The 16735-nt window shown below is 42.3% G+C and overlaps 1 protein-coding gene across 1 annotated transcript in view; it reads left to right on the plus strand.

Annotated features, from left to right (window-relative positions):
• Positions 1-16735, plus strand: part of GSAP (gamma-secretase activating protein) — a 109763-nt gene that overhangs the window by 89378 nt on the left and 3650 nt on the right. The window contains exons 20-25 of the mRNA XM_075064582.1: positions 7505-7575; positions 8149-8243; positions 11140-11259; positions 12982-13043; positions 14975-15079; positions 15245-15338. Coding sequence (XP_074920683.1) covers positions 7505-7575; positions 8149-8243; positions 11140-11259; positions 12982-13043; positions 14975-15079; positions 15245-15338 — 547 coding nt within the window. The remainder of the gene's footprint in view (positions 1-7504; positions 7576-8148; positions 8244-11139; positions 11260-12981; positions 13044-14974; positions 15080-15244; positions 15339-16735) is intronic.

Below are 16735 nucleotides of genomic sequence, written 5' to 3' on the forward strand. Positions count from 1 at the left end.
GTGCCGCAAAGGCGCCACGCCAGGGGGCGCCTGCCGACCCGCCGGGTGTTGCTAGGGGAAAATTCTTCCGACGAACGTGCACGCGGCGCGCGCACACCTACTTGGAATGAATATGAGCAACACATCTCGAAGAACAACAGTTACAAAGGTGAGTAACCGTCTTTTCTGGGCTTTAAGACTGAACATTAGAAATGAAGATTTCTTCCTTTAAAAACACGTTTAAGTTAATTTTATGCCACTATCCTTAATACACTGAGCTAGTTTAACATGGCCAATACATGCAATTTAAAATCTGATTAGCTGCGTGTAGATAAGTAACTTTTCAGTGTGTGTCTATCCTTTTGAAGCAGTATTTAAATTCAATTTTCCCTCCCTAGGGTGCTTTCCAATCTTGCTGCATGGAACTTGGGTAAGGAAAACATGCACTGATGCAGTCTGTGGCTTGGTAGGATGCTAAAATGGTTACAGTCTACATACCATGGCCTGAAACATTCATTTTCAAATATGTTTTGAACCTGTTTGCCCTTGAAGGATCTGAGGGATGAGCTGGGTAACTAAAATGCAGGAAAAGAGTCTCTCTCTGATGTATAGTTACAGCATCAAGAGACCTGGGTGAGATTGAAGAGCAGGTTTGAAAATGATCTAGACAAACACAGTAATCTAGGCTTTATCTACATAAGGAGTTTTCCTTAAGGAAGGGACAGATCAAGGGTAGGCAACCTATGGCACGTGTGCCAATTTTCAGTGACACTCACACTGCCTCGGTCCTGGCCACTGGTCCAGAGGGCTCTGCATTTTGATTTAATTTTAAATGAAGCTTCTTATACATTTTAAAAACCTAATTTACTTTACATACAGCAATAATTTAGTTATATATTATAGACTTATAGAAAAAGACCTTCTAAAAATGTTTAAAATGTATTACTGGCGTACAAAATCTTAAATTAGAGTGAATAAATGAAGACTCAGCACACCACTTCTGAAAGGTTGCCGACCCCTGAGATAGATGATTGTTAAATCAACTTTCTACAGTGCTACCGCTACAGAGCTGCAACCATTGGGAGATTATGGTAGAAAAATCCTGGAGGAGACAAGGCACTAGACTCAATCAGTTGCTGAGCAGGGCTGATCAGTAGCATCTCAGAATCATTTCAGAAATGCTAGAATGACCTTCAAGACCACTACTTATTAGTTTAAAAATTAGTTAAAACTTAGTTTCCGTAAAATTCATTGACAAATCATAAGTTGCTATTCTTGTTTCCGTTGCTAGGCATTTTGAGTCTTTCAGGACCTCTCTTATTCTTTGTATCACTTCTATCACGTGATTCAGGTTTCCATTCACAAGCTGATCAAGATTTCTAGACTGCAGTCCCACATCACTGTGCTAGTCTAAGTATTGGTCACTCATTTAAAAGCTTTAAACAAATTCAAACACGTCTAGAATATAAAGGCAACATTAATTTCCAGTAGCCAACATTATGATCCCCTCCCCTATCCTTCAACCATTGCTTTGGATTCTGACTTTTAGGACCCCATGTGGCCTTAGCTAAACTTCTGTAGCCTTACGCTGCAACCACTGCCCTGTCTTCTAAAGATGCTGGTGTAAGAACCATACACTTGTCTGAACAGTTCATTTGTGTCAGAACCTCAACTGTGCCTATAGACTTTCTAGTTAGTAATAGTAATAGTGAGCATTTACCTAGTTCATTTTATCCATAGATCTCCCGGCATTTTAAAATGGGGCTAGCCAGACCCATCTTTGTACAGATAGGGAAAGTGAGGTAGAGGGGGCTAGGTGGCTTGCCCAAGGAGTAGCTAAATACATATACTTCAAGGCAGGCAAAAGATAGTTAAAGGGAAATCCTTAAAAATTTAGGGGCCAGTTTTGAAGATGTCAAGTGAAGCCCTCTAATCCCAGTCCGTGGAGCTGCTCAGCATTTTGCAGAGTCAGGCTGTTAGTTTGATCTCACAGGACAGGAAGAACTCGTAAGGAGTCAGAAGATGCCAGGCTCTGCCTGTTGTATTCTATACCTGTTCTTTTATTTTGTAAGCTCTTTCTTCCATGCAGTTAAAGGGAGTGCTGTCGGATATTGAGATTCACCTTACTCAGCAATTTGTAACTGAAATAGCCAGGCCAAAGAGTTCTGCTGTGAGTGTAGGAGGTGCATTCTGTGCAAAGGCTACTTTGCTCTAACCAGTTGTATAGCAAACCCGCCCAGATGTTTGCCCTTGGTGAGAGTTGTAAATGTCAAGATCTGAACAGTGTGCATTTTGTATTCTTGTTACCACTGGGTTTTCTGGCCCTGCTGGCTCTAAAGGGCTAATGGTGGTGGCAACATTTGTCTTAGAGATTGAAAGAGCTATAGAAACAAAGTGCGATGCTATTGTATAAGAGAACTGAGGGGAAGAGAATAAGCTTTTTTTCACAAATGCCTCCATATTAGAGCAGCTGGGGAAGTCTGCCTTGTGACAACTTTCTGTTCCGTCACTGTTCTCTGAATCCGTCTAGGAATGGGAACGCTGTGCCTCCTGTTTGTTTCTCCTCAGAGTCCCTGAAGTCTCTCACTAATTCTGCAGAATCACGTATTTGAATGATATTAATTCTGTTTATTTCAGAGGAAAGGCTAGTTCCTCTTTTTCAAGAGGAAGACTACCCGCAGCGATTATTAATCGGACTAGTAAGTGTTTTTTTTACATCCTGTGCAGTAGAAGACACGCAACCTTGATCAATGTAAAGAATAAGTTCGATAGTATTTAGTTGTAGTTTTTCTTGCGAAGTCTTTTATTCAATGGTTCACTAGAAGATCGCTCAGGCCACACAGCCCCTCAGGGTGATCCGCTGGCAGGCCACGAGACAGTTTGTTTACATAGACGGTCAGCAGGCATGGACACCCACAGCTCCCGTTGGCTGGGAACAGTAAACCACGGCCACTGGGTGGCCCTGCCTGCAGATGGTCAATGTAAACAAACTGTCTCACGGCCCACCAGTGGATTACTCTCATGGGCCGCAGGTTGCCCACCACTGGCTTAGGCTAATCCATGTTGGGACTAGAAATGGGACAGAACATGCTGCCATGCAGGAATTGGTTTCATTCTCTTCTCCCAGGTCAAAACACTAAACCCTAAAAATGAAAATTAGGAGGCAAATCATAGCTAATAGCTAATTTGTCAAAACCTGACTTCCTCCAGTACAAGCTTGCTCTTTTTCTTATATGTTGCTGTACTTCTTGCCTAAACACTGACTTTCCATCCTCACCGGGCATCACCCCAAGCCCCTGTCACTTACTTTCAGTTTTTAGCTCCCTTCTAATCCCTCTCCCATGTCGTCCTCCCTCTTTTCAAGAGCTGGCTAACTTTCAAAAAGAAGATCAATGAGATCCCGCATGATCCTTTTTCCTTTTCCTGCTCCCCACTGAACACTCTTTCCACATTCTCCTTTGTTTTTCGTCTGCCCTCTACTTCACTTGTAACCCCATTACATCTATGGGCCACCTCCTCCTTTACACCATTTTCCCTGGGTGATCTCACATGGCTTCATCTACTGACTGCATGTTGATGACTCACAAATTTAGATCTCCACTCCTGAGCTGTCCCCCTCCATCCAGTCCCAAATCTTAGCCAATCTGTTGGACATCTCCTCCTGCAGATTTCGTGACCTGTTCAAACTCAGCACGGCTAGAACTGAACACCTCATCTTGCCTCTGAAACCCTCAGCACCTCTCCTGTTCTCTGCCACTCAAAATCTAGGGCTCTTTATGGACTCCTTTCTCAGTCTGGCCCTCTTGTCCAAGTCCTAATAATTCTTTCTCCATGACCTAAAGTTGAATGCTGAGAACTGGAATATTTAAGAATCTTCTTTTTTCAGGCAAAGGACTGCATAGAAATTGTAGCCATGTGTTGTGATATATGCAACCACTGTAACTTAGTAGCATTTATAGCGATTTAGATTTGCAGGCTTTCTCCTGTTAGGCAGAGAAGTGTGGTCCAGGGATAACTGAAGGCCTCGTGTTATGTTCATTGGTCCATTGAGCTGGATCTATACTAAGTTATAATTTTGTCTGTTTAAAATCACTTTTTTCTTTGGTGAGAATGTGTGATAGCTAGTGATCTCAGTGCAAATCATGTTTGTTTGCCACAGACAGAAGATTGTTGTGTTAGTTCATGTGAATTGGCACTTGCACCTGCTTGAACTTTGAGAAGACATCTAAATGGCTGTTTTCCTTTTCCAGATGGTTGCTCAGTTGAAAGATCATCTTATGAGGCATCTACAATATGTTGGAAAAATGAAGGTTGACCAGATAGTTCTGGAATATGTTTCAAAACTGGTTAGTTTGAATTTTTGCCCCTTATTTTCCAAATTTAAGTTACTATCGGAACTTTGGTTTTTTAGATCATTTTCTCTGGGCAGGGACTGTCATTTTCTTTGTGTCTTGTGCATGGCTCATTGCTCAGTAACCAGTATCTATTTTCTAGATCTGTGTGTCTATAATAAGAAAGATTGGAGAAGAAAACTAGTCACTGATAAAATAAGAACTGTAAAATTCCTTGCAGCATGAATGTTTGATGCTTAAAGTAGAACTGGGGTGCATTTTCTCTTTTGCTATGGTTTTCTCATTTTCATGTGTTCCCTCTTAATCTAAACAAAGACAAGAAATTCTTGGTGTCAGAATGCTTATTTAGCCCTGTTCTGCCAAAGTTTCTGGCAAAACAAATCAATTTAGACTGAGCCTTTAAAATAACCCCCACTATTTAATAACAAAATCTGTGATGAATTTTGCTCTTTAATGTCACCTAAAGCAAGAATTCTCTTAATATGCAATTTATAGGCTTCCATTCCTGTGGGCGCCTTAACAGAAACTAAACAAAGTTGTTACAAACACAGGCAAGATGCCCATAAAAATTACTCCAACCATTTGGCAGGCACACTTTGCAAGATTCTTTTAGAAGTCCATCACTAGACGTGCATCTCCCCTCATCCTGGTTGGGAGTTCTCACTGAATTCATAACATCTTTACATTTCCCATACCCCATTTATCGGTCAGGTGGCCTGAATGTGATTCTCTTTCCAGCATTCTTTAATGTAATCTCAGCAGTGTATGGCAGGGCAGGAACCGCAAAGCAGGAAGTAATGAAAAATGGGTTTAGTTTTGTTCTTGGCATTCATAGATCATCGCGAAGCTGTGTTTTAGTAACGGGTATTTTTAGCAAAAGTCATGGATGGGTCATGGGCAGTGAACAAAAATTCACAGCCCGTGATCTGTCCATTACCATAGACCCCTGACTAAAACTTGGTCCAGCGGTCTGCTGTGGGGGCGGGAGGGGAGACAGTCCAGGGATGCCATGGGTGCTGGGGGGGGTGGTGGCCCGGGACCCCCGCTGTGCTTGGGGAGAGGCAAGCAGCAGCATGCAGTCCGGGACCCCAGCTGGCACTGGGGAGGGGGAGGGTGGGTGGTGACGTGCAGCCTGGGATCTGTACTGGGGGGGCAGGCAGTGGCAGCGTGTGACCCAGGACCCCTGCTGGTGCTGGGGGGTAGGAGGGTTGGTGGGGCTAGCAGGTTCCCTACCCAGCTCCCACCAGCATGTCACTGTAGTTCCTAGGGGGAGGGAAGGCCAGGGGGACTCCTCACGCTGCTCCCGTCACAAGTGCCACCTCAGCAGCTCCCATTGGCTGGGAACTGCAGCCAGTGGGAGCTGTGGGGGCAGCACCTGCAGGCACGGGCAGTGTGCGAAGCCCCTGGGCCCCTCTGCCTAGGAGCTGCAGGGACATGCTGGTGGGAGCTGGGAAGCACCACCCCTAGATAAGTGCCACCTGTACCCCAACCCACTGCCCCAGCCCTAGCCCTGAGTCCCCTGCCACACACCCAATCTGCTGCCGTGACTTCTGTGATCTCCGTGACAAACATGCAGCCTTAATCATCACAGAAGTACCTTAGAAAAGCCAGAGTGGCTGAACACTGCAGTGGAACCTCAGCATCTCAGAAAGTAAGGCATAAAAATTCAAACGTGGCATAGGCACTCTAGAAAATATTAACCCTGTCGCTGCAGTATTGGCTGGTCTACTCCATTTTGCTATTGATGTTTTTTATCTGGATTTTCTCCAGTTCAGTTTTAAGTGTACCAAGAGGTGAGTCTTATACTGCTCTTCCAGTTTCTACTCCATGTTCACTCTTACTGAGATGGATCATGTTCTGGTGGTTAATGCACTGGATTAATGTTCATGTCTTGTTCTACCGCAGACTCACTAGCTGACTGTGGGCAAGTCACTTATTGTCCCCCATCTGGAAAGCAACAACAATGCTTCCTTTTCCCCACACTTTGTCTTGTGTATTTGATTGCAGGAACTGTGGGGCAGGGATTGTCTTTGTACAGCTAGCACAGTGGGGAGTTTGAAGTGCTAGCAGAATACAAACAACATAAAATGACTTGCACGCACTCAAAATTTGGTTCCAACATTATAGCCGAACCAAATGACACCTGTAAGCTGCAATTTTCTGAACTGGGTAGAAGCTGGATCAGTATGTGCTTAGTCAAACTCTACCAAGTCCCCGCAGACATCCAGTTTTGTCATGCAAGTAATAGCATAGCAAATGGCTGTGGCATAACTGTTGGGAACTCCTTTAGAAACTTCTGTGTGCTAAAACTCCAGATGTAGCCAAAGTGTAGTTAGACTAAGGACTCTTTGCTTGCTGGACCAGAAATGAAAGCCTTTCCAGACAGGAGGTGTGGTTTTTCTGGCTTATGCCTGAAAATTGGAAGTCATTGTCATTTTCTGGAAATGAAAGAGAAACTGCTGAACTCCAGAGTATTTCAACTGGAATTTCCTATCACGTCCAAAAAGTTTTGAACTTGGAAAATATTGGAATGTTAGTCAGAGTTATCTGGCTTGTGCTGGGAGTTCATCACTGTACCGTGGGGAAGTAAACTTTAATCTCCCTGTGCCTTCGTGTACCCCCAGGAATATGGGGATGATACTTGCCTTAGGAGTGTTCAGTTAATCCCTCCAAACGAGTGTTTCTAAAGAATTTTGAGCCCCCCAGATGAACGGTGTTAGAGACATGCCAGATGTTTGCGGTGGCGTTGAGCTACAAAAACACTTCTCATTTAACATTAATGGGGTTATTCCAAACAGCCCTATGTGGCAATTGAGGTTTTGGGAATGAGGCTGGATTTGCATGCTGCACGGAGCATGGTTAGGGAATCCTTTCAACATTCTCATACAAGGGCAGGTTCTCTGTTGGCTGCAGAAGCTTAGAGGGGCCAGAGGTGAGTGGGGCTAGGAGCTGGCACTGGCCAATAGTTCTGAGCTGGAGGTCAGCCAGGGATCACAAGAAAGAGACTGTGTGGGCTGAACACTTGTTTGTGGATGTTTGGAAATCAGCTAAGAGGAGATTGGAATAATCAGAGGAGAACTAAAATCCACACATTATCACGTGAACTGGTGTTGGAAATGCTAGCAGAGGCTAACGGCCACACAAGAACTCATCCATGTCCCTTTTTGTTCTAGCTGGATCTGATCTGTCGGATAATGGAAGCTGTTTGGAGGAAATACAGTCTTCAGTCCTGCGTTCTCTGCTTGTAAGCAAGAGTTTTCCATTAATCTACAGCAAGTTTTGTAGAATGTGGCAAAATAGTTTTGCCAAGTCCACCTTGCCATGAGTGGGTTTTGGTAATATTTATATTGCTAACACCTGACTGAAAACCCAGCACCAGGTAGGCAGCAGAGGACAGCTTCAACTAGTTCGGGGCAGAGGTACATAAAGAAAAGCCACACTGAGCTCCCATTGGTTTGAGTCTGGGTTGTGGGTGCTGAAAAATCAGCCCACTTACATCCCTATGTAGATACCTATGGACAGAAAGTGTCTAACTTTTAGGTACTCTACTTAGAAAGTTGTAGCTCCTTGTTTAATGGCAGACTTCTAGGTATGCTGTGAGCAGAGGGCTCCACGTAGATTATGTACGGCCACTTTTCAAATTGTTAACAAGAACTAGAATCCAGTAACTTGAACTCTTAAATAAACCAAGATGGTAGCTTAGGACAGTGAATTCCTTCTGTTTAAAATGCGTTCATTTAACTGTGACACAAAGTGACTAAGCCATGAGGGGAGTTCGATGTCTTTGGCTGCTAACACGGTGTTTTATTAAATGCAGGGACGAGCGAGGAAGCGCGGCAGAGTGTGCAGCTTTCCACGTCATGAGTCGGATTCTAGAAGCTGTCAATGGAATGTGTATGCCCCTGCCTCCTGGTAAGCCCGTGACACTGGATCTCCACGTTTCATTGTTTTATTCCACCCTTGAGAATAAGAGCATTGCTTTGAATGTCTTCCAGACAAATAGCATTTGCAGTAAGTGCAAGCTGTATTAACTTTGGCAGGCCTGAAATGTACCCAGTACAGCTGTGTGGGGAAGAGCTCTCCATAAACACCTGCAGTGAAATAAAACAAATGTCAATAGTCATAACAAAGATGGCAAATCATATAGTTTTTGAAAAGTTTCACTTCTGAGCACCATTTCAATTCTGTGGGAAAGCATCATCCAGAGTTAGGGTTTTTTTTCCTTCCCCTTTTTAATGAATTTTTAGTTCAGAAAGTAGCTGGGTTGGACTTTCAGTTTTAAGGGCTACCAACATAAATGACATCCGGTGGCAAAACTGTTTTTTTCATGCTGCCCTGCTAATGTATTTCAGCCCTGAATTTCCAGCTGTGAGGATGGAGCAGGGGCCCTGATCCTGCAGCTGCCCCCATGTAGATGACCATTGACTGCAGCTTAAGAGTCTGCTCACGTGAAGCAGCTTGCTCTATCGATGCCTTCATTTCTGTGCCTGTGCAGTCTTTGAAGATTGCAGAGATTGAAAGGCTTCAGTCAGTTCCAGTTTTCAGAAGAGTCACCAACCAAGTGTGACACAGTAACTGCTCTTGGACACTATGGCCACAAACTTGAGCCAGTAACATGAAGGCTCTGTATCTCATTACCATAAACCAACCCCTGAATCTACAATTTTAGATGCTGGACTGTTCATTAGATGCTTTATGTCCCGCTTTTAGGAGTAGCAACCAATTCTTCAGTCTGAAATACTTTAACAGAAATCTACTTGAGTAGAATGACTCTCTTGTTTTGCTTAGTCAGCAACTTTGGCCTGAAAATATTGTGACTTTGGCTTTTTAGGCTACTGGAGTACAAACATCATGTTAATGTGATCTTGATCTGTTAGGAAAGATGATCATAAGCAGGGATGAAAATACCTTAAAGGATTTACCGGAACGGAGTCCTGAGCGGGGGTGTGGCCTCAATCCAAAGAGGTGGGGCCTTTCAAAATTTCAAGGCTTCGGCTGTGAGCTCCAGGGCCTTTAAATCACCCCAGAGCTACCAGCTGCAGAGGTGGCTGAGAGCACTGGGGCTCAGGGGCAAATTAAAGGGCCTGGGGCTCTGGCCACCACAGAGCTCTGGGCCCTTTAAATCCTGCAGGAGCTCTGCTGCCACTAACCCGGGGCAGCAGGGATCCAGTGGGGATTTAAAGGGCCCGGTGCTCCTGCCACTGCGGGGAGCCCCGGGCCCTTTAAAGTGTCTCCAGAGCTCTGGCATCGGGGCTTGGGTGGCGCTTTAAATGGCCCAGGGCTCCTCACAGCGACCGGATCCCTGGGCTCTTTAAATCACTGCTGAAGCCCTGCTGCCGCTCCCCTGGGGTGGCGGTGGAAGGGCTCTGGTGGTGATTTAAAGGACCCAGGGCTCCCCACAGGGACCAGAGCTCCGAAACCCTTAAATCACTGCTGCAGCCCGGCTGCCGGAGATCCAGCAGTGATTTAAAGGGCCCGGGGCTCCCTGCAGCAGCTGGAGCCCCAGGCCCTTTAAATCACAGCCGGAGAAGCCAGTCCAGTCCCGCACGGCTGAGCGTACCGTACCAGCTTACTTTCATCTCTGATCATAAGTGACCCTTACCCACATCCAGATGAATTGATGTGTCAGTTGAGGACACAAGCAAGAAAGGAGAGAAAAGATGGAAAAATGGTGACTTAATTTAAAATGAAGAGTGAGAATGCTACAAGGCACTTTAAAATTGCTATTCAATCTGTTACAGATTCAGGGACTATATAAAGGGACTCAGGGATAAATTAGAAAGGAGTTTGTCTCAAGAAATCCATGGGACAAGGTGTAATGAAAATGTACCAGTTTTTCTTTTGATGGTGCTAGACTACCATTACCAAGAGCTTCTGATAATCCCCATATAATTTTCAAAGCACTTTCTTTTTAAATTTTAGGAAGAATTTCTTAACACTAATGTTTCACATTTTTATAAATCTCATGTTGTTGAATTTGCCAAAGCAGTAAGGGGCTTACAGACACCTGATAGATTTTTGTCTGGATTTTAATCCAGTTAAGAATGTTTTTGCAAAAGGATTTGGCTTATTATCATACTGTTAGTTATGGGACCAAAGTATGTGTGTAACCACATGCTGAGGGGATAGATCTGAGTCTATTAGATCAGAAACATGAATCTCAAAACTGCCTCGGCACTGATGCCATTTTTGTGCTGGTTCATGCTATGCTGGAGCATGGATAGTAACCACATATAACGCATTTTGAGGTTTATTTCTTGATTAATTGAGCGGGGGGGACTAAAAGACACATGCATAAGAAATTTTAAATGCAAACAAACAATTTATAGACTATTTAGCACTCTTTTGTGAATTAAAAATATTTTAAAATAAAGTAACTACTTTATGGCATGTCTCCAGACTCGTCCGTTTCATTTCCTGTTCCTTGCAGAGTGCGTTAAGATAATGGGAACTCAGCAGTTTCACATTATAAGTAGAAAATCCTTTGGGGAAGAAGAGTTTTTACCGTATTGTAATGTAGTATTACTTTGAACTGATTGCTCTAGCTTAGTCTTCAAATTGATGTATTCAACTGTAACTTAATACTGTTGCAGAGAGTGGAGGTGTTTAAATAACATGAAGACTAACATTGTTTGGCAAGTGTTGATAAACTCTTCCTCTCCTCCCACAAATAGTAGTGTATGTGTTAGTAAAGAAAGTACTGTTATCAACTAAGCTTTAATGCTGTGGATGGCACGGCTGTAATTAGAGGCTTTGCACAAAACTGTTTGTATTTCTGTTGCACAAACAAGTGGTGCTTTCTTTGCAGGTTTTCATACTTTGCACATAGGGCTTGGAGTTAGATGTCTGCCTTTGCATACCCTGCTGCATTACATTGATAATGGGGTGTTACAGCTGACTGAGACATGTGCTATAAAACTTTTGAAAGGTATGGTGGATTTAACAATAGACACTTAGATTACATTCCTTTGTAACAAGTCTGCTTTGGAAATGGATACCCTTTATATATTTCAAAGGGACACCCATGGCTCTTTGCACAACTGGCTGCTGCTTTTTAAAAATGTTGAGTTTTTTTTCTCTTACAGTACATAGAGGAAAAATACAAGGGCCGAAGGTTCAATTCTGCACTTAGAATTGGAAGTTATTGTTGAAAGTTATTCCTGTGGAGCTGCTTTGAAGTCAGTGTGATTGCACAGCTGTTCCAGAGGACAAAATTGGGCATGAGCCTACATAACACTATCCCTGATGTGATAGAACATGAGATATCCATTGTGATAATTTCAGCAGATCACCACATGGATCCCAGTCTCGTTTTTAAACTAGGAAATTTACAGAAATGTTAACCTTAATGATTTTCATAGGATTTATCTATAGCTTAAAAAAAGACTCTGGCCATCAAAATAACTGGATTAGCATGCCTCAGCAAATTTCCTCAGATTGATACAACAGACAAAATGCTTTTAGTGCTGGCATTCGTGGAATGTCCAGAAATTCTGCACAAGGCAATACAGTCCTTTTAAAAGAGAAAAACCCAGGAGTTTAAGACAATCATACTTTAAAGAACTTTTAAAATATGCTATTACGCCTCCAGAGTGGTTATTTTCATTAGGCTTTCTTGTAAGTAGACTAAAAAACTCACCACTGTTCTTTCAGCTATGTTTTGTGAACATTTAAAAAGAAGTAGTGTACAAAGCAGCATATGAAAATCATATTTTGTACAATCACTTCTCATATACGCCAATCACTATGTTCTTGAATTATTGCCCAAATTTACAGCCAGATTATCCTACTTTGTGTTTCTTGGCATAGGACAACTTTATGCAGTCATCATAAAGCCAACATCTTCATAAAACCAGCTTGTGGCTTCATAAACCATAGAATGACCACAGCTATGTTCATTGCCCGTTTAGCTCAAAGGGAGCAGTTAGCAAAACTCAGTTTATTTGAATCAGTTATTGGAATACAGCAATACAGTAGAACCTCAGAGTTACAGACACTTTGAGAATGGAGGTTGTTCGTAATGCTGAAATGTTTGCAGCTCTGAACAAAACGCTATGGTGGTTCTTTCAAAAGTTTACAACTGAACATTGACTTAATACAGTTTTGAAACTTTACTGTGCAGAAGAAAAATGCTGCATTCCCTTTATTTTTTAATAGTTTACATTTAACGCAGTACTGTACTGTATTTGCTTTCTTTTTTTCCGCTGCTGCTGCTGCTGCCTGATTGTGTACTTCCAGTTCCAAATGAGGTTGTGGTTGACTGGTCAGTTTGTAACTCTGCTGTTTGTAACTTCAAGGTTCTACTGTACCATACTGTAACGTAACTAGAGCAGTTATGCTACTGTAATCAAACCTGTAACACAGTCCTTACCCAGTGGATAAAAGAAAATAGGTACAGATTTGTGCTGTACACCATTTCTTGTTATTGCCAGGGTTGGGAAACAATTGTTATGCTTTTGGAAGGTGATGCTTCAAATTCTAATTGTTCCCAATAGGTCTGAATAATTACATTCAAATCTGTTATCTCAAAGGGTGAGGGGTGTTTGTGTGTGTGTAATATAAGTTAACATGTATTTTGCTATTGAGTTAATTTAAGAAGCCATAGGCCTGAAGTCCTGGTCAGTTATTTATTTCCCCCTCTAATTTGTAGATCTGGACAACACTGAGAAGAATGAAAAGCTAAAATTTAGTATCTTTACAAGGCTTCCTGAGGTAACTGCATGGGGTGTTTCTAAAGTTTTGGATCCAGTTGTTATGAAATTGATCTGAGCTCAAGACTGAAGTCCCATGTAAATCATCATAAGAGGCTTACCAAGGAATTAAATAGTGCATGCTGGTCCACTGAACAGGGATGAAGTTCACCTTGTGTATCTTCAAGGCTTTAGCTACATATACATTTTCTTTAAGTTTAACAGTGATTGGGAGGGGGGTGGTTATCACACTGAGGAAAGAGGGCTTTTTTAGCTCTCTTTATATTTCGTATTGGTGATCCATGTTAAAACTGGGATTAATAAGCACTTCCCTTTAATTCATGGAGTTTCCTACTCCTGTCCAACTTCACTACTTGTTAAAAATATATATGGTGCAGGGCAGTACAAGCTTTTCTGATGTCACGTTGTAATGCATATTGTGGTTAGGTTTTGCATATATAATTACCATTTCAATCTAAGTCCGTAGGTCTGGTTTTACCCAATTATAAATTGATGAGGTTTCTTACCACATTAGATTCTTGTTGTTACAGGAAGCAAAAAGAACTCTCGACTTCCTTAGTGTGGTCCCCCAAACTGGACACAGTACTCCAGCTGAAGTCTCACCAGTATCTAGTAGAGTAGAGCAGTTACCTCTAATCTCTTACCTATGACACTCCTGTTAATATGTCCCATAATGATGTTTGCCTTTTTTGCCACAGCGTCACACTGTTGACTTGTATTCAGTTTGTGATCCAATATAACCCCCACTATTTTCAGCAGTAATGCTGCTTACCCAGTTATTTCCCATTTTGTATTTGTGCACTGATTTTTCCTTTCTAAGTGTAGTCCTTCGCACTTGTCCTAATTGATTTTCGTCTTGTTTGTTTCAGACCAATTATCTAGTTTATCAAGATCATTCTGAATTCAAATCCTGTCCTCAAAAGTGCTTGCACCTCTTCCCGCTTAGTGTTGTCTCCAAATTTATAAGTATATTCTCCACTCTATCATGCAAGTCATCAATGAAAATACTGAGTAGTACCAGACCCCAGACATCCCCGGCAGGACACTACTTGATATATCCTCCCAGTTTGACAGTGAACCATTGATAACTACTTTTTGAGTATGATCTTTCAACCAGTTGTGCTGCCACCTTATAGTAATTTCATCTAGAGCATATTTCCCTAGTTTGCTCACAAGAATGTCATGTGGGACAGTGTCAAAAGCCTTACTAGAATCCAGATATATGATGTCTACTGCTTCCTCCCTGTCCATTAGCCTGGTTACTGTGTCAAATTAGCTGGATTTGTCCAGAACAAATCATGCCAAACCAATGTTAGCTATCACTTTATTATCCTCCAGGTTTGAACAAATTGATTATTTTATAGTTTGTTCCAGTATCTTTCTGGATATCAAAATTAGGCTGACTGGTCTGATTCTGTGTGACTTCCTTTCCCCCTTTTTTGGAAATGGGACTATGCTTATCATTCTCTAGCTTCTGGGACCTTGAGTTCTCGAAGATAATCATTAATGATTCAGAGATTGCTTTGGCTAGTTCCTTACATCCTCTAGGGTGAACTTCATCTGTCCTGCTGACTTGAATATGTTGACTGTTGTGTGTTTCCAATCACTGAAAGTACCAATGGAATTTTTCTGTAAAAAGCATTTCTTTACTTGGCTGCATTTAAAAAAAAAAGTGTCAAAGCTTTCTTTGTCTTCTGTATTTTGTTCTAGGAATGGTTTAGTCAGTTGAGGCACAGCTCTCAGTCTGGAATCTATAATGAGCTGTTAGCCATTGGCACTGTTGGAAAGGAGAATGGAATGATTCTAAGTGTACTCTGACTCTGGTGCTGAGTCATTAAGTAGTGAGACCTATTGTGACAGAAACTGCCACATAAAGGCAATAGATTCACTATTGCATTGCATCTATTTTATGTTTGTTTTTTTGCTTAATAGGCAATTGGTCACAAGGTCAGTCAGCTGTGGAATCATCCTGTCAACTCTAATTTTATTGCAAGGAACTCCGTTAAACTTTTGCTTGATAAACTTAGGAACAGACAGGTAAGAGTTTGGTGGTGGCAATTGCTTGTTTTTTAATCTTTTAGCTTTGATAGTCTTGAGCCCAATGTATACTCTACCATTTGGACTGTTAGTCACTTTTAACTTGTTTTTAAGTAGCTGCTTTACCACTTTTGTGAAGTAATATAAAGTGTTTTTCCTTTACAGCATAACAGACCAGTGGGGGACAGACTGTCCATCCATCTAGAGTTTCTGCCACTTAACTACTTAGTTGATATGCTGGCAGAGGTAGAGGATCAAGGTAACATTATTATTTATTATTATTCAGCATGTTTATAACAGTAGTGCCTAAGGACCAAAGAGAAGTGGGTTCCTTCTGTACTTTGTTCCTTTAATGAGCTGTCTCTGTGTCCCTAGATGTGCACATAGGGTTTTATCCTGTCCCTGTGAAAGACTGCGGCCAAACACCATTGATTTCCATAGATGCAGGATTGGGCCTGTAGCTCCCATTTCCTCTAATGGAAGCTATGCACATGCTGGAGTTTGGGGTTTATGTGTAGAATAGGCTTACAAAAAGCAGTAGGGTAGAGCTGGAGTTCCCACCATGGCTGTGAACATCCTCAGCCCCTCAAAGTGTTCCTGTTCGAATTTCTCTCAAAAGGGCACCAGTGGGTATAGTGGAAAGCCAGAGTGCTGTGGCTGAAGTAAACCAAAAGAGTGAGGCTGGAATGACTTCTTCCTATTTCAGGTATAACTGCAAGCTCAGTTATTGTTTAAAGGATAAGAGCTTTACATAAAAACAAAGTGATAAACCCAATTGGGGCATGTGGGTTAGCAATGCATTATTAAAAACCACACATGCAAGATTTGGTTTTAGAAGGGATGTATACAGAATGCCTGACAGTCTCTCAGTAGTAGTTACCTACCTATGGGTATATTAACCTTTCTATAAGAATTACATGTGTGTGTAATGGGCTTCTTACCTTTCTGATATCACTACTCTGTTTCCCCTTATTCAGACAGTGGTGGGTAGTTTCTCCCTAACCAATGGGCAATTTGGGGTTTAGCTCTCTGGCCAAACCTCCATAAGAGTTCTCTCCTTTTGGGGGCAACCAAAACATTTAAAAACAACATGGTCCTAAATAGTCCTAAATAGTTTATTTAGCCCGCCAAGGGCTAAATAGTTTATTCACCTCCCCAGGCTGCAGCTTTCTATCTTCTTGTCAAGCTAAAATGCAATAATTTGCTTTCTCCAGGCTCAACCAAGGGCCCTTTCCCTACAGGCATCAGCTATGGTGTTCCAGTTGATAGGGGACTTCCTCCCACTTTGCTGGAAACTCCAACTTAGTATTTTTTAAAGAGTGGTACCAACACTGAGCCTACAGCCTATACCAATTCTGTATTGTCCTAGCGTTTTTCCTTCAGGCCTTGAACCACTTAACTCTTTCCAGAGGCGCCTACCTGTTCGTTGGCCCCTCCTTGGCTCACTGCTTCCGTAGCTTTCTTAGTGAAAATCCTTCTCCACATCTCACCACCTACTCCCTTGTAGGTCTCCCCATTTCTGAGCCAGCTTTTTATATAGTTCTGGCATTTCTGTCTCATGGTTCCCTTCTGGGAATCATAACCATCCTAAATTCCTGGCCTTAAAGGGTTTAGGCCCAGATTTTTGAAGGTATTCAGGCATTGCTGCACTCAGTG

Source organism: Chelonoidis abingdonii, chromosome 1 (assembly GCF_003597395.2).
Source record: "Chelonoidis abingdonii isolate Lonesome George chromosome 1, CheloAbing_2.0, whole genome shotgun sequence".
NCBI lineage: Eukaryota > Metazoa > Chordata > Testudines > Testudinidae > Chelonoidis > Chelonoidis abingdonii.